Here is a 22,293-nt window from a genome sequence, read left to right as displayed (position 1 = left end):
TTGTGGCTTATTGTTATTTTTCCAAGCCTAAACCTATCCAAAAATCCTCTTCTATTTTTGTAGGCCCATCTGATAGATGGATGTGGCTGCAATAGATGTGTTGAGAACACGGTGCAGATCTGGTATCTCCATTCTCTACAGGGACACGAAGGTCCAGTTCAAGGCTTCACACTTACCATTTGCAAGTTTATGACTACAAAGAAATAAGATTCCGTGTAAAGATTTTCTAAAGAAGAAGCTCATGTGGTTGCTATGACGTGGCTGGAGGAAAGGGAGCATGACTTTTTTTGGCTGTGCTCCTTATTTTAACAGGTTGTGAGAATTTGTGCAGAGATTATTTTTCCCCACGTCTTGTGCTATTAAGTGGCTACACTTGGCTACTTTTTTACAGAAATGGCGCCACTTCTGGTCCTTAGATCTTGTTTGGTATTTCAACTTTCAAGTGTTTATATAATTGCCACCATTTCAGTTCCAGCCATAACTCATGGACCAGCATGGTGAGTTTTCTCTAAAAAACATTGATGTGTTACAAATTTTTGTCTAACCCAATGAACCGGGAGATGAGATCAGGGAGAAAACAGGAAAGCCCCTGTGCTGCCCATGCCTAGGGCAGTGATAGCATGGGCTGATACTAGAAATAGGACTTTTTGCCACCCCAACCATCTTTGCCATCTTTATCACCATCTTGACTCCTCTAATAGGTGGCATTTCAATGATTCCAGTGCTGCTGGAATTTTTTTTCTGTAGCTCCTAGCATTCCTGAGTAACCAAAACTATTCATTTTGCAACTTAGTACGTGAATTGGGCTACTTGTTGTCAGGGGGACGGTCCTTGGCTGGAGTAGACTTAGGTACACCCTCAATCTTACAGTATAGTTGCTAATCATCAAAATAATGCCACTGATTTCTTGGGAACATTCTTCTAACTGCTCCTGAATCAGTAACTAGTGATGAGCAGACCTGTTTGAGTTTGACTCTTGTATTTCCTTTCCTACTATTAACACCTGGGATCAATGATTGGCACGATCAATAATCTCACAGGTAGCAGCGATGCTGGAGAAAATGCCAGCATGTATGCACCATTGGCATGTAAGGGGCAGTGCATGCACGCCCTGTATTTAAGTGCAACCAAGGGCTTTGCTGGTCCCACTTAAAGAGTTGACACCTGTGATCGGTGCCAGGACCAATTGCAGGTTTTACCAGTGGGGGTTTGGGTTCGGTTCATCAGCTCTACTTATCCCGATCAGTGACACAACACTTATTAAAGGATACCAAGAGTTAACTGAGCTTGTAATCATCATCCAAGAGATCTCCTGCCCTATAACCCAATTGATAGAGACCACCGTTGACGCCTCTGCTGCTAGGACTGATCATCCACTGATTATTATTGTAAAAAACACACAAAAAATATCCGAATGATAGAAGCTCAGACAAAATGTCATCGGTGTGAAATTAATGTGCATAATAAATAGACCGACTGAAAGTGGAGCCAACGCAGCATGAATGACTAATACCACACGGGCCAAACTAGTCGACACTCTGCGATCCCGACATCAGTGGCTTAATTACACGAGACATATGTAAGAGGAAGACTATGTACAGCTATTAGTCTAAGCCCATATGGTAGGAGCAGTATGGCGCGTCTGATTATACCTTATCATCTCCGTCACAAGACTCCGTCTCCAGCCTCTCCTCTTTGACTTCTTCATTCTCCTCCCGGTGTAATAATATCTCTTCCTGTCTGTTCTGCTGTCAAACACAACTCGTTCTTCTTACAAAGGTTAAATTCGGCTCCAATCGCACAAAAAAGTAGACGAGATTTAGGAAGAGGCTCAGTTATTGTTCATTTGTTAGGAATTCTCTTCATCACGGTGTACCTTGCCGGTTCATTTCATTCCGTCTCCTATGAACTGTCTTTTGAGACCTTCTCTTTGAGAAGACCACGTTTCAGCAGATCAGACCATTCCACTATAAAACCACCTGTACTTGGAAATGAAGATCTTGTTGGTCATCTTATAAGGTTTCCTGTCTAGATGGAGCCTCAGATCTTCTGGTAATGGGTCAGACAATGACTAACCAGACACAATAATCAGTGGTGGACCAAACTAGTTTCATCAGGACCAGTGATCTATGGAATCCATCATCAAGTTGTTTAGATATCCATCAGATCAATCATTATTAAAGTTTTTTAGTACTTTGACTGGATAGAGACTTATAACAGGACTCTTAGGCTCAGTTCACACTTGCGCTCAGCAGGTTCCGTTCCCATTTTATTATGAAATAGCAGAATTGTAACTGGAGGGGGAGTTAAACGCAGAAGATTGGGTTTAGTAGCTCTATTCTACTGACCCCATGTTATACAGACCATTTAACTCTTTATTTTCTTGATTGCTCAGCTAAAATGGAACATTGCCCAGAATTACCTCTCCTAGGTGATGGTGCACTTGCAACAACTATAAGAGGCTTCAACTTTATTGTCAATTGTATTTAATTGTGAATGAACATTTCTTCCCCATCGTCCTTCATGTTTTGGGGACATGGAGAGTTGTTCCCATGTCCCCCTACTTGACTTCTACATGTACCTGGTAGTCACTGATGTCCTTGAAACCTTAATGCAAAAATCCTGCAGAAAACTCCTGGTTTAACCTCCTGCTGATTGTTTTCCTTTTTAAGCGAGGAGGAGCCTAACTAAGAGGTGGGGCCTGAAGATGTTTTTGCTCCCTTGCAGACACAAGGGGGCGCTCCTGCTGCAGCCAGTTATCTTTCAGCCAGGTACAAGGCAGTGAGTAGAAGGAAGGGGTACATAGGTTTTAATTTTATATATTTTTTATGTTTACAATATCAGGAATATAAATTAGAAGATGAAAGTGCTACAATATTTTATAAATTATATTTAAATGAGAAAATACACGTTTATCATCAATAGAAATAATATTAAAAAATTTGGGGTAATTTTTGCAAATATTTAATTGAGTAAATTTTACATTTCAAGTAAATATTTACAAAAATCCTTATCTCTTGCTTATCTAATTATGCGACGTCTAGTAAATTATAGCTAAAAGTAACGGCATCCAAGAGAAGAGACAAAGAGGAAAAATAATTATCCATTTTATTTGATTAAATTTAATTATTTGATTAAATTAGCATTTATATTTTTACTATAAATCCATTTTTTGGACTGATTTCATATTTTTTTTAGGCTGATCACAGAGATTCCTATTGATTCAGTAGTTGATTCAGTGACATCATGTGCAGTCCCAGGACAGCGCCACCTATAGGCCCCCATGGAGAGTGGTGGAGATGAGCTATGATATATGGCAGAGTATTTCTAGTGTGGATCCAGACATCAGCTTCCCGCAGCCTCCTCTGCTGCCGTATATTTGTTACCAAGTGATGCAGAAATGTCAGCGATATTAAGAACATCCTCATTTTATCAGAAGTAACCTCCAGACAGTAGAACAGATGTTCCTCATTTCAAGGGCTGCAGGGCATTAAGACTGCACCCAGGTTGTAGTAAGAAATCACTGTATTTGTCAGGAATAGAAAGTCTCATCACAATTAAAGGCAATGAATATAGAACGACTGATTTACCGTATCTCTAATGGATCCGTAAAAAGAGGAAATTCTTGTCCGTGCCCCTCTATGCCTTCTCTTTACAGTAAAAAGTCTTGCAGTCGTAGCGTCAACATCCGGTCAACATAGGCCGTAGCTCATGGAAAGCCTGTTGTCTTGTATTAAAGGGGATGTCTCATGAAGACCTTTGGTTGCAAATAAAGGGTCCTTAGAGCCCTAAAGAACCCTATAAGGAATCGCGCTATGCTGGTGTGCCGTGACCACATTCTCTTCTATGGGACCTCCAGCAGGTACCAATATCCCTCCGCTGGAATGGTTGAGTGTCATAGTCTTAGCTAAGCTTCAATAATAAGCCCCAATTTAATGACTGGTGTAGGGGCCCCCCATTATCCACATCCACTATTTGAGTCTTATTGTACTCAAGGTCACACTGGATGCCTAAAGGTCATATACGTGTCATTTGCTCAATATCTCATAATCCTCGACTAGACACAAGATTTCATCAATATCTGCGGCTGATTATATCCCCTGTGTCTTTTGGGAAGGAAAAAGTAAATCTAAGTCCATAAAAGAGGTTCATAAAACGTGAACTAAGTAGATTTATCAATCTTCTGGGATCGAGAATATTATAAAGATTAGTGTCATAAAAGGGAAGCGGCGTCTGAAGCTAAGCTGATTAGTACGAGCATCGCTCCTCTCATGTTCTTTTACACGGCTCAGATCAAGAAGATATTGTGCGGAGGAGATGGGTGGAGGACCTCTAGGATGAGACCTTGTTATTATCTGTATTTACACGTGCCGCTTATGTCTCTCGTCTCGCGGCTAGAGATGAAGCACTTGGCTCCTGCGTCACGTGTCGCTTGCATTAGACTTTGTTATGATTAATTGTTCCTTCTGCTTCATTAATTGTGAGAGTCGAGGGGTCACCAGACCTTCTAAGGTCTCCAAGGCATCTTCATACTGGATGTGCAACTCTAAGACATAGCATCTAGTGGAGAAGAGGACATGGACTGGTTACGTCACGCATCAGTAATGGACAAAACACTTGCTGAAAGGGATGGACAGTTTGGAGGAAATGTTAACCATTTCTTTGAGATTTTTCTCATCTGCAGGATGATTTTGATATTTCTGGCTCTTCATTAGATTAGAGGGGATTCCACACTTGGCACCCCCACCAATCATCCTTTGGCACTAAAGCCACCTAGTGCAGGGAGATGGAGGCAGATTGCTCCATTCACTGTGTGGTGGCCATGCTGAGAAGGATTACAACTTAAAAGCCCCTACACATTGGACAGAGCCAACGAGGATGACTTTATTGGTGTGGGTGCTTGGTTTTTCACCAATATGATAGATCACTTATTTGGAAACCACTTTAAAGGTACAATATTGCATTAAGCATGCACAAGTGTTCTTGTATGTCTGAGATGGGCCAGGTTACCCTACCAAGTGGTGGGTGCGGGTCTTCACCTGGTCCCTCACTATTTTCTCAATTGGGAGCTATTTTAGCAACCCATCTGTGTAAACCTACATCCCTCCTCTGCGTGGGGACCATCCTGATATTTGAGTGCTAGAAATTCCCTTTTAAGAAATGTTTGAGAAAAGTTTTCCTTGTTACTTACTATTTCTGTAGATTCTGCCACAGATTTTCTCCGAGATTTCAGATGTGTGCAGCATTTTTATGTTTGTGTTACTGCTCAAAAATATAAAATATTTTCTTACGACATAAACTGGAAATGCAACAATTTTTATTCCCTGTATTTCCATTCCATGTCCTAGTTTCCGGGAACTGATATTATGGGGACTGTGGATAAATGGGATCACATCTCCTAAAACTTTACTCCCAGAATCCTCCTTGTCCTTGGAGGTTGATGTCTTGCAAACTTTTCGTCTTTCTTTACTTACGTAAATTTTTAACTTCTATACGAGTTTCTGGAGACACAAAAAAAAATCATTTATGGAGCGAAAGCAGATGGTGTTTCAGATTATTCCACAATTTGCATACCATGTGCTAAAAACATGTTTAAATTGTAGAAATATGTTCCCTGCGCCAAGAGAGTTTTCAATATTAATAAGAGACTTTGCAGGATGGTTACCTAGAAATACATAGCGAGACATGGAGGAACGGAAATAGAGCGTTACCTGCTCACAATAGAAGTAAAGGCGGTGACGTCATGTAACCGTATGGAGGAGATAGGCGCCAATTCTGGGGAGGAGATTTATTAATGGAAGATCTAGGTTAATGCACACAAAATGAGTAGGATCTTCTTCTATATCAGAATCAAATTGTAAAACAAACCAGTGATTAGAAAATGAGGGGTGGAATGAGATAGAAGGTTCCACCAGATAAGTGTAAAACGGAGTCGCTAGTTTACTCATTGGGGGAGATATATTCAGCCTTCTCTGGTTTTCTGTCGAAGAACACATGAAAATCTCCCCATCTGTGCCGATTGTGAAGATTTTTCCGCCATGCTTGCCACTTTGACATTTACTATAGTCTCCACCGGTTTTATCCGACAGGTCAGACCTTGTTTAAAGAGGTCTAAAGATTGTGTCCATATCTACCAAGGGGTTGAATCTCTTAGTAGATCCAGTATACCTGGGGGGAATTTTAAGACAGGCGTTTAAAATGTCAATCTTAACAAATTCCCCCCATTGTGGCACCTGCAAGTTTTGGGCAACATATAAGAGCATTTTCCAACCAACCTTCCTGGTTTTCACCCTTTAACTCGTCTATAGGCATCTGGGCATCACTGCCGCACAGAAACCATTTTTTACAGTGGCCATGGTGTAGGCCACGACTAGCCTAGGCTAGAGTACTTGCAATCACTTGCACTTGATAATCAGGCCATGGGTCTGGTGGGAGGCACAGACATAGGGGCAGATTTATCAAGAAGTCTGAAAGTCAGAATATTTCTAGTTGTCCATGGAAACCAATCACAGCTCCCCTTTAAAATATTCATGAGCACTGGTAAAATGAAAGCTGAGCTGTGATTGGTTGCCATGGGCAACTGGAAATATTCTGACTTTCAGACTGATTGATAAATCTGCCCCATAGCCTTTGACATGTCCAGGTCCACACAGGAGAAAAGCAAGTCCATGGCTAGTTTAGAACCTTTCTGTTGAGAAACATGTATATGTGTTAGCCCAGTGGGAGGAGAAGCATGATGCAGCCATGACTGGTCAGGAGGAGCAGGATGGTCACAGGCCTCGAGTGTTACTGGAAAATATATTTAGGTGGTGTCCACCCGGTAAACCAGATGTCTGGATAAGCTGTTATTCAATGGTGACTTATCCAAAAATGTGAGGGTCAAAGAGTGAATAGCAGGGGAGGATTTTGACCGCTGTTAGGAGTAGCTCCAAGTGACATAATAGATCCAACTCTGTGGGTAAGTAAAAATTAGGTCCAAAGACATCGGAGAACTAATAGTTCTAATACAATATTTTCTGTGGCAGATTCTTTGAAAAATTCTTTGTTTGAGTACATGGATGAGACGTGTTGTGCTTGAGTTTGTTAAAAATTCTGATCTTGAGAGGTTTTGCTTAACAAGTACTTACACCTTTGCAAAGAGTGCCCGAGAGCAGTGTGAGAAGCTCTCCAACATGTACAACAACATGAACAAGCTCTACAACAACCTGGGAGAGTACTTCACCTTCGATCCCAAGGCAGTCAGTGTGGAGGAATTCTTTGGAGATCTCAGCAGCTTCCGCTCGCTCTTCTTGGTGAGTACAACTTTCTTTATTATTATCCTCTGCTTTTGTGCACAAATTTTGTATCAATTTTGGAAAAAGAGAAATATAAATGCATATCCTGAGCCTTATGTATCCACATGGAGTCTGTAATGATGGTGGGAAAGGAGTGACTCCAGCTGAGAAGGTGTGGAGGTCAAAATTACCTCTGGCCAAAAGAAGATTGTAACATATACACTGCCTGAAAGTGTCATATTATACTTTATCTGCAGATGCACTTAGGCCCAGTCTCTGTGGGGACCCATAAGATGTTTTTTGCCTTTATGAATAGGCCCATAGTACAGGGTCAAGTACAGAGCAGACGAATCTAGTCCACATACTGTATGATCGAAATATCAAAGTATATATAATATCCATCTGTAAAAATACTATATTGTCTGTCATAAATTAAGATCAAGTATTTGTTGCAATTTTTAAGGAATTTTGTATTTGAATTATTATTCACTTCCGAAACCGTCTTTTGAGCGTGCCCACATCCACAAAACAATTTTGTCAAGTACAGAGCTTTCACTGGGGCCCAGCAGCTTCTACTTATTGGCTTCATTCTAATGAATCATATTGGACCACATGTCAAGAGGACTCATGTATTATAAGACACAAGAACCTAAAAAAAGGGATAAGCTGCAATCATCCATGAAGGTTGCATTAGTCTGAGATGATGAGACATTGGGGCACATTTACTTACCCGGTCCAGTCGCGATCCAGCGGCGGGTTCTCCGACGCTGATTCGGGTGCTGCTGGGATTCACTAAGGTCCGTGCGCCGATATTCACCAGGTGTCGCTGCTGCGCCGAGGTCCGCCGAAGTTCACCTGCTTTTTTCTTGTGTATGTGAGTGCTTGATCTTGCAACACAAATGGCTTTTTAAATTCTGCGGTTTTTCCGAATCCTTTGGGTTGTCCGGTGGCCACGCCCCCCGATTTCTGTCACGCGAAAGTCGGCGCGATTGCGCCAAAAATCGATCGCGTGCGCCACAATCCCGTGAAATACAGCGCAAACTGGAAATATTCGTGAAAAACCCGACGGATTCGCGGCTGCGGACCCTTAGTAAATGTGCCCCATTGTGTAATACGTTATATCTATAGACCTTGTACAATTGGTTCTTTATAAAGATTTTGTGAATGTTTCCGAATAAAGAAGATGAAGTCCCATATGTATTTCATCTGGGATTGACCAAAAAAGTGTCATGGGTCCATCCAATGGTCATAAGGCTTCTTTAGTGAGACTTTCTTTGATTAGTATATTTCTCATGTGACTTACGTCTTAAAGAGGCTTTTGGAGGAGGACAATTTTAAGATTCTGTCTAAGAGCCCCCATGAGTCTATTCAATGCTGGAGGTGACACCTTATTGTAGATACAAAGAGATACTATATTAGCATTTCCTCTATACAGATCCCATCTATCCCATCTCATCTTTCATTGAAGAGTCTCCGAAGCCTGGACGTCTTCATGCATCATCCACTCAAATGTTCCTATGTTCAAATATTTATTCAGGCATTTTGTTTTCAGCCGAAACATTTCTTTTGTCTGTATACATATTGATCCCATTGATTTCATGTTCTGCCATCGCATGAAGGAGCGGCAGGTTGTCTGATGACTGAGAGCTGAGGGCCTTTGTTCTTGAAATAGATATGGAACGTTCAGCTGCGGTGCAACCACGGATGCCGCAAAGAGGCGGTAATATGATGGGGAGCCCCGCCATGAAAACACTAGCAAGAGAGGGGAATTAAACAGCGGGGCAAAAGTTTTCAATCTTACAAAATCCAAACTTAGATGCTTGGCCATTAATGGGAATTTACTGCCATCCCAGGTGGAGAAGCAAAAGGAAGTGTATCGACTGATACCGATACAATGTTTCATGGTTTTATACGGGTAAGGCAGGAATTCTTTCAAACCCTTTCCTTTTTATCAGATTTTTTTATAATAAAGTTGAACATCCAACCTGATATCACCACTCCAACAACAGCCTTTCTGCTCTGGGTGTTGTACCTGTGGTTATCACTCAGTACCTGTGGGACCACCACTCTGACGTCTCTCAAAAAATCATGGATACATGGGTCCTACTCAGTGTTTTGTACTAGGAGAGTCAGGAACCAGCAAGTCCTGTCCCCTGTTCTTCACCAGGGATAGTCCTGTAATTACCCTATCAATAAATAGGATCCATGGAGCTATACTCAAAGATTTTGGACATGGGGATTGCAGATCCTCAAATGTTTTCATGGTGCCACCATTCTTTCACACGCATTCCGCATTCTTTCATTAAGGGTATAGTAATTACTCTAGCTTTAAATTTCTACAGTCTGAATAGTCATCCACGGCCCGGATAAATATTGTTCATCTCCAATATGCAGTAGGAAGATGAGGACAGGCATCTGCCTTCAGGGTTTCAGGTCCACTTACCTGCACCAATGGGCAGGACGCTAACGATGGAGGTGTGAGGATGGACAGGACTCTAATGATGAAGGTGTGAGGATGGGCAGGACCCTAATGATGGAGGTGTGAGGATGGGCAGGACCCTAATGATGGAGGTGTGAGGATGGGCAGGACCCTAATGATGGAGGTGTGAAGATGAGCAGGACCCTAATGATGGGGGTTTGAGGAGAAGGGAGGATGTTTGAATTCCAGACAGCCAGGGTGTGTAAGGTTCTTGTCCGTAGCTTGATGGTTATAATAATTCCATTGAAATATGATGTTATGTGTTTCAGGAAGAACCTGCTTCTAAACTGTAGGCCCCCAAGGGTCCCTACTCTGTCACAATGTTTAGGTGTGGGAGTTTTTGGTTGAGTTTCGAACAAACACCTCCATAATTAGGGTCCTGCCCATCTTCACAACTCCATCGCTAGGGTCCTGACCATCATCACACCTTCATCATTAGGGTCTTGCCCATGCTTTACATCTACATCATTAAGGTCCAAATAATCCTCACACCTCCATCATTAGCATCCTGCTCATCATTAGGGTCCTGCCCATATTCACACCTCTGTCATTAGGGACCTGCCCATCTTCATCAAAATGGTACTGCCCATCCTCATACCCCCCATCATTAGGGTCCTGCCCATCCTCCATCATTAGGATCATGCCCATCCTTCAATCTCCATCATTAGGGTCAACTGGAAGTTTCCCCAAGCAGAATGACCAATGTGCGATATATTAGGCATAAACTTGAGGTAAGTCCTCACGAAATTCCTTTTTTATATTTAGAATTAGAATTACAAATGCCCCAGACTCATCCTATGGCAGATCCCAATGACTTGTCCTATGGTGAGGATGTGGCTGTTCTGACACATGTGCCGGCGCTGACTCTGCCGGTCCTGAGCGGGGAGGGAGATATCATATTTTTCACCATTGCCAAGGAGATTCAAGCTGCGCCTCTGCATAGAACAAACGAATCTGTACAAACTTCAGTTCCACTATTTCTATATTTTAGCTCAAATTGAAAATTATGAAAATTGACACCTGCTCCCGGGGGATTGTGGGTGACTTCAGATCTGATTACAATGAACTCCAGTATTTCTTCCCCTTCTCTTTAAATCCAGAGCAATCAATGTCAATCCCAAAACCAAATTCTCTTCCTGTGATCAAACTTGGAACAAAATAGTGATCAGTCCCCGAGGAGTTAACTCTTCCTCATCAGCTTCAATTCTACAGGAAAATATTCTTGTACATAGGGGGGCAGTATTATAGTAGTTATATTCTTGTACATAGGGGGCAGTATTATAGTAGCTATATTCTTGTACATAGGGGGCAGTATTATAGTAGTTATATTCTTGTACATAGGGGGCAGTATTATAGTAGTTATATTCCTGTACATAGGGGGCAGTATTATAGTAGTTATATTCCTGTACATAGGGGCAGTATTATAGTAGTTATATTCCTGTACATAGGGGGCAGTGTTATAGTAGTTATATTCCTGTACATAGGGGGCAGTATTATAGTAGTTATATTCCTGTACATAGGGGCAGTATTATAGTAGTTATATTCCTGTACATAGGGGGCAGTGTTATAGTAGTTATATTCCTGTACATAGCGGGCAGTATTATAGTAGTTATATTCTTGTACATAGGGGGCAGTATTATAGTAGTTATATTCTTGTACATAGGGGGCAGTATTATAGTAGTTATATTCTTGTACATAGGAGGCAGTATTATAGTAGTTATATTCTTGTACATAGGGGGCAGTATTATAGTAGTTATATTCTTGTACATAGGGGGCAGTATTATAGTAGTTATATTCTTGTACATGGGAGGACAGTATTATAGTAGTTATATTCTTGTACATAGGGGCAGTATTATAGTAGTTATATTCTTGTACATAGGGGGCAGTATTATAGTAGTTATATTCCTGTACATAAGGGGGCAGTATTATAGTAGCTATATTCCTGTACATAGGAGCATTATTATAGTAGTTATATTCTTGTACATAGGGGGCAGTATTATAGTAGTTATATTCCTGTACATCGGGGGCAGTATTATAGTAGTTATATTCTTGTACATAGGGGGCAGTATTATAGTAGTTATATTCTTGTACATAGGGGGCAGTATTATAGTAGTTATATTCTTGTACATAGGGACAGTATTATAGTAGTTATATTCTTGTACATAGGGACAGTATTATAGTAGTTATATTCTTGTACATAGAGAGCAGTATTATAGTAGTTATATTCCTGTACATAGGGGGCAGTATTATAGTAGTTATATTCTTGTACATAGGGGCAGTATTATAGTAGTTATATTCTTGTACATAGGGGGCAGTATTATAGTAGTTATATTCTTGTACATAGGAGCAGTATTATAGTAGTTATATTCTTGTACATAGGGGGCAGTATTATAGTAGTTATATTCCTGTACATAGGGGGCAGTATTATAGTAGTTATATTCCTGTACATAGGGGCAGTATTATAGTAGTTATATTCTTGTACATTAGAGCAGTATTATAGTAGTTATATTCTTGTACATAGGGGGCAGTATTATAGTAGCTATAGTCTTGTACATAGGGGCAGTATTATAGTAGATATATTCCTGTATAAAGGTAGCAGCAATATAGCAGTTAAATTATTTCATATAGTGGGTTGTATTATAGTAATAATAACGCTGAGTATAAAGTAGAGCAGTAATTTCTGTGTAATCTCTCTTCTTTGTATCTGTATGTTTTCTGAGCTTTTTCTATTAATATCATTGTGACTGTAGTCTCTCTGTTGTTAAAGGGACAAGAACTTGATTTTACACCTTACACGTCTGTTCTGAGATCTATAAACATCACAGGTTGTTTTTAACTTCAATTCACAGTTTTATATTTCCTCTGCACAGATAGGAACTTGTGTAAATATCTACTGCGCCGTCTCGCTGGTGATGTGCTAAATACCCAAAAGACGGAGGTATACAGATTGCTAATTAGGAGAAAATAATTACAGGATTGTAGGAACCCATCAAGATGTAATGTTCTTGCTATAAAGAATAGAGGAAACCTGTTCACCATCTTTTTTTTGTTTGTTTGTTTTTTTTCTGGCTTTGAGAACTTTTTTTCTTTTTTTCGGTGATTTTTCAGCTCTGTAGAGCAGATTTTTGGAATATTTGTATTTTCTTTTGCATTTGTAGAATTCAAGACTCCGAAGATTATTTAGTTTTTTACATTTTTTTTTTTAGTTTTTTGTTTGGTAACATTTTTCATATGATATCATTTATTATAGCAAAGTTGCATCTTTCCTCTTGATTCTTAATGTCTTCGTAGATTTAGAGTCTATGAAGAAGTTGCAGCTACGATTGTAGAACGCCTGGAATAACTTTTTGGTCTTTGTCATCTTGTATGTTGGTTATTTTTCATACTTGTGGTTCCTGGTCGCTTCCTTCGTCCTGCCTTTGGCACCCGCTAGTTACTTACAGACCTCATTGCTATATTTTAGGGTTCCATTCTGTCTCGTCTCTATCCTCTCTTGTGGGCCGGTGTCTTCATAGAATTTCCATGCAGTGAATCTCTAACTTAGAATTGGCCAATGCACTCAGATCTGATGTGTCCCAGTAATCTGGTTCTGACCTTGGAAATGAAATGCACCCCCCCCCCTTCAAGAAATGACCTTAGCATTGTGGTCCCTAGCCTATCTTATTCCTGTATACTAACCTGATCTGTGTTGTACAATGTAAAAGATAAAGAAGCTGTTGAAAAATATGAAAAATATATGAAAAATATGAATTTGCATTCCAGAATTGTAGCTTCTCCAATTGCACTGTGAGCTTGTCCTTACACTTCTGTGTTCTGTGCTCCCTGCAGATAGAGTTATCTATTGTTCATGGAGAGCTGTGTAATAATACTGGTGTGTAAGTTAGTAGCAGCAGGACTGTGATATATGGCCTCATTAATCCTTCTTGATTTCAGTGTCCAGTGTGTGTCCAGGTTAAAAGTATCTTTGTATAATCCTTCTACACCCTAACTTTTAAAAGTTATTTTTCACCACTGGAAGGAGCATTAACAATGAGGTTCCTAGTTTGATATCCCTGTGCAGTCTCCTATAGTCTGATTCCTGTGATTCTGCCCTACGATTCTCTATCCTGTTTCTATTGATGACCTTGACTTGACATGTCTTGATCTGCCGGCTCTGTCCTTCAGATTATTCCTTGGATTTTGTCTGACCTCTGCTTGCCCTGACCTTGGACTGCCCTTGACTATTCCCTGCCTGATCCCCCGTTGGCTTTGGTGTAAATTTTTAGGCCGGCCGTCCCCAGCACTGGGACTATTTTAAGTGGTATCAGCTTTGTGATCCTGTCCTTGTGAAGTCCACTTCCCTGTAGTACAGGAGTTCGAGGGTAGATACTGACAGGGTCACTTGGATAACAACATTGGGATTTTCCCCAAAATCAGTCTGTTGTGTCACTGGGTCTCCATCCCCCTGCGTGTTATGACGCCATTACACTGGATACTTCCACTCTGCGCGGCCTCGGATACTTGCAGTGAACTTGATTTGCAAACACTGAACCTTGTTCTGCAACAAAGCAAATCTAATCTTTTTTCAGCAAGTTAAAGCTAAGTGGAAGCGACTGGAGCCTAAACTGCAGATTGTATTTTTAGCAGCTGTGAATTTTCCACCTAAACCCTGGGGGATCCGCCACCCTACATTTTAGCTGCATGGCTGCCCTATGTTCCGGCAGGGCTCCGAGTATCATCACCGGTAGGTGTGTGCCGGATCCCTGCTCTCCTGTCTGCTGTATTAATAATTCACTTGTTGAGGTGTTCGGCAATGGGCTCATGTTTACTTGTCAGATCCACACAAACAGGCAGCGCATAAGCTTCATTTCCTACTTCTCGGGTCTCTACATTTTCTGCAATCTGCCAGTGATTCACCCCGGTCACGTCAGCTTTAATTGTATCATGCAGCAAGTGGAAAGAACTGTGCAAAATAGAGGCAGATATGTATCTAGGAAAGCGAATTCTGAAACACTTCCCTTATATTTTTGGATGTTTTTGAAAGTTCAACATTTTGTTCTAACTCAATTGGTTGAGTCCATCAAAGTTAAGGTGAACAGATTTTTTTAATGGATTTTTCCATTCGGGACATTTAAATAGGGGATCCTAAGGCAGATTTACTTACCCGGTCCATGCGTGTTCACTGCGGTGGGTTCGGGTCCGGCCAGGATTCATTAAGGCTGTTCCTCCGATGACCACCAGGCGGCGTTGCTGCACTGGAGAGCATCGGAACGCACTCAAGTTCACCGGCCTATTCCTAGTGAAGGTAAGTGCAAGCTCCACGATACTTTTTTTTTAAAAATGCGGCAGTTTTTCCTAATCCGTCGGGTTTTCGTTCGGCCACACACCCTGATTTCCGTCTCATGCATGCCAGCGCCGATGTGCCACAATCCGATCGCGTGCGCCAAAATCCCGGGGCAATTCAGGGGAAATCGGCGCAAATTGGAAATATTCAGGTAACACGTCGGGAAAACGTGAATCGGGCCCTTAGTAAATGACCCCCAATGTCCGATTGCAGGTGGTCCTCTCACATTGGCTTGTCCTTAGAGCCTTAAGTCCCGTATATGTCAATGAAGCGCAGGACAATTTTCCGTAGACAGTATGAAACGCTTAATGAAGACTTTTGTATATTAGATATATCACTGGGGTGTTCTGTCCTCAGCATAAATGATCAATATATGATTTATAAGAGTTTGGCAACTCGACAACCCCTCATGGCACCATTCAGATGGGTGATGTTGCCTCTTCATTCCCAGCAGTGGCTGTACTTGTGCATTTCACCCCCATTTACTTGAGTACAACCGATCTGTAAGCCGGACAAGTGACCAATGCCTGGGATGTCCCTGGTGTAATAAGTTGACGTGTCCCTCAATAAAGAGCCCCACCACATAATACAGTAAATGCAGTAGAGTGGGGGAGCTGTGTTCATACTAAGGACACATAAGAATTTGCATTAACCTCCAATATCTCATAATATTAGCCCCGCCCTATAATAATCACATGACATGTGGGCTCTTCAGTCCCGCCCCTGCAGTACCTTCTTATCTTGTAAGGGCCTTTCTCAATGTTTTGCTATACATTTAATGATAAGGTTATTTTTGCCCCCTGTTACACTATTTCTTCTGAATAACCATCTATCAGTCAGGACTAATTGTAGATTCCTTGGAGAATGATTACAGGCAGAAATGCTTTGCGGTGCACATTTCCTAGCGATGCATTAGATAAATGTAATCAGAGTCCGCACACTATTTACTCTTATTGGACATATGATTACATATAAATTAATCTCATTTCAATTTGTTTGAAGACTGTTCAGGCTCCCGATGACATTAATGTATTATTGATCGATTTTATGCTAAGAGGAAATGTAAGAGCCTTTCGCCTTGATCAGGATCGCTCTACGCTCACTAGACTATGCCGAGGTCCTGCTCGTATACTGTGCACTGTAATAGGAGTATTTATTATCTGAGACAATCAATAGATCAATAAGCCATAGTGGGAAGCAGTTTTACGCTATTTATGGTGTTGGGTGATTACTCACTAGACTGGAACCACGGCTTTCCAAAAACAGCAAGAAAGCCATCATTATTATCATCCTAGAAGGAACGGTCTCTCAAAGGACTTAGATGTATAACAATTTACAGGCAGTCCCCGGGTTACATACAAGATAGGGTCTGGAGGTTTGTTCTTAAGTTGAATTTGTATGTAAGTCGAAACTGTATATTTTATAATGGAAGTTCTAGACAATTTTTTTTCTTTTGCCCCAGTGACAATTGGAGTTTCAAAATTTTTGGTGTAATTGGACCAAGAATTATCAATAAAGCTTCATTACAGACATCTTACAGCTGATCATTGCAGTCTGGGACTATAGTAAAGCATCCAGAGAGCTTCACCAGAGGTCACAGTGGGCAGAGGGGTCCGTCTGTAACTATGGGTTGTCTGTAAGTCGGGTGTCCTTAAGTAGGGGACCGCCTGTACAAACAACACGACCCGAAATGCGTTAGTAGGAATTTCATACATTCTTTTTACTATTTAATTTTTATTTTTTATTTGATTATTTTATTAATAAATAAGAAATTACTTTTTAAAAAAAAAATCTTTTTGGAGTCAAGTCAGTATTCACTGCTGTTGTCACTCCACACACCGATGGTTAGCGCCCGTGCATTCTACCAGACCAAAAATTGATTTATCAGTTACTACCGGCTCAATTTCTGGAACCGTTCATTTTTTGGGCTAGTGGAGCAGCTGACCGTGTTTGGACGTGGATTCACCAGAAGATCTGTACCTGGGATACAACAACTATATGCATACTAGCCATGGAGGCTTATGGTAAGCACCCAATTGGGAACCATCTTATTTCCCTTTACCTGACGATATCACCCGAGGCGCCGCCCTCCGTTGTCTCTTTTCTTTTCGTTTCTTGTACAATTGGTGACTGACTAAAAACTTTTTTTCCCCCACTGTATAACTGAGGCTTGTAGAAATCAAGGCAAATCCAAAAGAACTTGGACATTTAGAGCGGGTCATTAATTAAATAATTAATTAATGAATAATAGTTGCTAATTGATGATGATGTCACATGTACCGGCTCAATGATGTCACTAGTTTAGTTCAACCTTTAAAAAAATAAGAACCTTCCATAATCACAGACCCTCGGCAAAGTTACAAAGTTTTGGCATAAAATAGATGTGTGTTAGCCATTTCCCCCTAGTTAATCTCCATTATTCTCATTCCAGATCATGAGTAAGGGTTCTAAGAGTTCGGATTGCCTGATGGGTTATCACAAATTAAGTTTTTTATGATGATTTGTAGAATCTTAATAAAGAGGACTTTTGCCTACACGTGGTGTTGGAGACAAATTGTTCTTTATTATTATTTTAGCCCGGATTTTGATGTTTTTAATGCCCAATTCATGGGTCAACATTCAACACGACCCCTTATGCCTTCATGATGGACTGGGCTGACAATGCCACAAAAAAACAGGCTGGAAGAGAAAATGTTTCTTTCCATAACTATTAATGAGATTTATTTTTTTCTGCTTCCTGAATGCAGGGAAAGTGTTTAGTGAGTGCACCCCATGCTGGTAATATGGGAATGATTCATTCGTAGCCCGAGGGCTCTCTAAACAAGAGGTCACGGCCGCAGCAGAAATAACCAGTTTAATATACACAAGTGCTCCATGTTCTACTTACGCGCTGGGTTTTTTCCTATTTTATCAATGGTACAATCTAATACATAGTCCGGGAGCTGACAGGCTGACAGCAAAATTTGTCATCTAAAATCTACATTGGCTGCGGCTGGTCTGGGCCTGATAATTGACTGCAACATTTGGAGACCGTTTAAGAAAGCAATCATAAGGGAAATGTATGGAGGCATATACAGGGGTCATCCCCGCTCCTGACCATAGCTCAATAACATTCCCCCCCCTGTCAGTCCTTGAACTCGATTTGACTATTCAGCGTCCCATAAGACCATCTGGACCACAGACGCGAAAAGTGGCGAAAACGTGCGGCCCAGCAAAGGGTTTCGGAAACTTGTCTGTAATTTCTACTTTCTAGTTTTGAAGCATCTGCACTTTTTTTTTGCTTTTGTGGGGCTGATTTATATGTATTATATGACAATGGTGTCAGTGATTATCCCAAACACGGATTACATGCCGCAGCTCTCATCTCACTGTAGAAGCCTCCGGCTATTTACTAAAGAATCTGTGTTCTTGATGAACATCTGTTTTGTTGGAGCTTGGTCAGTAAGAGCTAAAGTGCCATCTGTTCCCCATATAAATTAATAACTTGAATATTATTAGTTTAGGTTGGACATGAATCGAGCCCATCAGCAATATTCACAAACGTTCCTTTAGATGCCTCGTTTCATCTTGCAGCTTCCATACATATATTCAATAATGAGAAGCACAAAATGCAGAATAACACATTGTGCAGGACAGCTGCGCAATAACCTACCCGCAAATGAATGGATCTACAAATAGCAGAGCCAAACTAGTTTCCCAACTTCTTCGTTTCTCCATTGCTATGAATCCACAAGTACAAGTGCGATCATCAAGGTCAGTCCACAGAACCAAGCTTAGGGTTAGATGAGAGGTCAAGTCTCCTTCCAGAGGTGGTCAATCACATTAGATCAGTGGTTCTCAACCTTTGTAACGCTGTGACCCCGCAATACAGTTACTCATGTTGCGGTGACCCCAAACCATGCGATTTGCAGTAAAAACACAATAAAATCGTGGCTCCGAAGGCTTTAGGCGACCCCTGTGTTTTGCTCGTTCGACCCCTGCTGGGGTCACGACCCACAGGTTGAGAACCACTGCATTAGATGATGGTGATCTTTATGGTACCACTAACCATCTGATGTAAATGCCAGTGTCCAGACAAGTATACACATGTATGGGCGGGAGTATGGAAGGAATATCCTTTGGTCAAACATACGTTGACCAACCTTTAGTGTTTGGCTAGCTTATCATGATTGTCCAACTTTCATATGGAGGTGTAGTTCTTTACTTAGAGGAGAGTAGACTCCATTGTAGTGGTGATTAAATTGGTTGGTTTTCCTCCTTGGTCCCTATCCAAAAACACATGATTTCTAAGGGGAATAGGGGACTGGAGTACCATCTAATGGAAAATTGGCCACATGGAATCCAATAGAAATGAGTCTTTGTGCGCAGCTTCAAATGGCATGAAAATACAATGTGGTCCCATAACTATGGGTGTCATATAATCACCGCTCAAGTAAAGTTTCAATACAATTGTGTGCTTGACCCTTGCTTTATATCAGAAGCTTGTTGAGTTTTGACTGGGGCTTTCCATAACTTTACCCCTACGATGGTAATTAGATTAGGACATTGATCCAGATTTGCTTTCGGCAACCCTTGGTTGAGCTTTCCATTTGTATAAGAGGACAGTCCTTGTTGTTACTTGTATCATAGTATCATAGTATAATAGTATATAAGGCTGGAAGGAGACTCAAGTCCATCAAGTCCAACCTTCAAGAATTAAATAAATGTTTTATCCCCATAACCCGTGATATTTTTGCTCTCCAGAAAGTCATCCAGGTCTCTCCTGAACATGTACATAGAGTCCTCCATAACAACCTCCTGCGGCAGAGAGTTCCATAGTCTCACTGCTCTTACAGTAAAGAACCTTTGTCTATGGTGATGGTAAAATCGCCTCTCCTTTAGGCGTAGAGGATGCCCCCTTGTCCTGGTCACAGGCCTAGGTATAAAAAGATCTTTGGAGAGATCCTTGTACTGTCCGTTCAGGTATTTGTACATTGTAATGAGGTCTCCCCTCAGTCGTCTTTTTTCTAAACTGAATAATCCCAAATTTTGTAATCTGTCATTGTATTCTAGTCCCCCCATTCCCCTAATAATCCTGGTTGCTCTCCTCTGCACCCGTTCCAGCTCTACTATATCCTTTTTATACACTGGTGCCCAAAACTGTACACAATATTCCATGTGTGGTCTGACCAGGGATATGTATAAGGGCAGAACTATGTCTTTATCATGAGAATCTATTCCTCTCTTGATACATCCCATAATTTTATTTGCTTTAGCAGCAGCCACCTGGCTCTGGTCACTAAAATTAAGTTTACCATCCACCAATACCTCCAAGTCCTTTTCAGCTTCAGTTTTACTAAGTAATTGACCGTTTAGAACATAATTATACTTTTTGTTTCCATGGCCCAAGTGCATAACTTTACATTTATCTACATTAAACCTCATCAACCATTTCTCTGCCCATCCCTCAAGCTTCCACAAATCCCTCTGTAATGCTAAACTATCGACCTCAGTATTTATTACATGAGTTGTTGACTTTGATTCGCGAACTATTTGAAATAAAGTCCAAGCTGGATACAACGATAATATATTCCTTGTCCTTACTCGATTGAACTCCTCGTTCTTTACCCTTTGAAGGGCAGCGGACACCATATCGAGCTGAGGGATCTCCACACTTAAAATGCAGAGAGACATCTTAATTACTATTTTATGTTGGGGGCTGTAAAGGTTTTACTGCACCAATGGAGAAAAGATGGTCCCCCAAAAAATCAAAGTCTTCATTAATTACTATTTTACAGTTCCAGGGAGAAACGTGTGAAGATATTGACCTCTGTGATTACTAGGGAACCATAAATGGATACAGAGGAAGAACTAATTGTGTTAGTAAATCATTTGGGGGCAAAGACAAGATATAATAGGACTGGGAAATAACACAAGGAAGGGTGGAGGGAACTCAGCCTGATAAAACAAAGTATTAGAAGATGTTTATTTATATTGATAATCTACCCATAGGATAGGTCAATAGTATCGGATCAGGTGGGCGATCACTTGTGAATCCCAGCAGTTCTGATTCTGACTGCCTATGAGAACAAAGATGGAAGAACAGCTCCATTCTTTAATGGCCAGTCCAGGAAGTTTAGTGGCCATTCCTGCTAACTACTGGTTAATTCCATTTTAAAGGATATCTATCACCAGGATGAAGGATTGTAAACCCAGCACACTTACTTACTGGTGTGTGCCCCCAATGGCATGATCTGTTCTTCTTTAAACTTATTTGATGGTGCATCATAAAAAAGATTATTATAAAATTATGCAACTGAGTCTGAGGGGCTCCGGGCTCCATTAACACCAATGGAGCCCCAAGCGACTCATTTGCATCATTTTATAATAATCTTTTTTTATATTGCACCAGCAAATTATATTGCGCTTTCCAAATATATTTTAAAAGTAAAAGAATCTAAAAGAAGATCAGATCCTACCTGAGGGGACACACAGCAGTATGTAAATATACTTGGTTTAGTACTTGGTTTACAATCCTTCATCCTGGTGGTAGATGTCCTTTATGTGAATATTGGCCTCTTCACAGAGAGGGAGAGAGAGCATTTCCACCTCTGTTTTGTGTGTTGATTCTACCAGTAAAGGCATCCGGATCAGATGATGAGCGGGGGTCCAAAATTATTGATCTGATACTGTATATAGATGATCAATATTAATAAGCTGGAACACCTGCTGAACAGTGGAGGTCCTACTTGTCAGCTTCCCACAGATTTGATACTGATGACCAATAGCTTGAATAGATAATCAAAGACGCTCAAAAGCTCTTGTTGTTATCGAAATGCATTTTGTGATTCTTTGATAAAAGGTGATGTTCTCCAAGACCACGAGAAAGATGCAAGGAGTCACAAGACAATGTTCTCCGAGACCATGGGCAAACCTTCATCCAGCCTCAACCACATTTAAAAGGGACCTGTCATCAGAAATTGGCATCATCCAGAAAATCAACTTTGAATTCAGATGTAAGTAGGATGTATAAAGTCAGGGAGGTGGAGAATTTAACACTGAAGTCAAGCTCTCCCTGCCTATGAACACCTTCTCCCATATGATTGACATCATGGGGCTCATTAATAATAATAATAATAATAATCTCATTTACTTTAAGGGTCCGAACGCCGCACTTTCGTCGGGTTTCACGAATATTTCCATTTTGCGCCGAATTGCTCTGGGATTTTGGTGCATGC

The 22,293-nt window shown here is 40.9% G+C and overlaps 1 protein-coding gene across 4 annotated transcripts in view; it reads left to right on the top strand.

The window, feature by feature from the left end:
* Positions 1–22,293, top strand: part of DIAPH2 (diaphanous related formin 2) — a 784,751-nt gene that overhangs the window by 589,520 nt on the left and 172,938 nt on the right. For all 4 annotated transcript variants that reach the window (XM_072125632.1, XM_072125631.1, XM_072125630.1 and 1 more), the window contains one exon: positions 7,129–7,292. In XM_072125632.1, the coding sequence (XP_071981733.1) occupies positions 7,129–7,292 (164 nt within the window). The remainder of the gene's footprint in view (positions 1–7,128; positions 7,293–22,293) is intronic.

This window comes from Engystomops pustulosus, chromosome 9, assembly GCF_040894005.1.
Source record: "Engystomops pustulosus chromosome 9, aEngPut4.maternal, whole genome shotgun sequence".
In the NCBI taxonomy this organism is placed as follows: Eukaryota; Metazoa; Chordata; class Amphibia; order Anura; family Leptodactylidae; genus Engystomops; species Engystomops pustulosus.
This window is presented reverse-complemented; position numbering and strand designations above follow the sequence as displayed.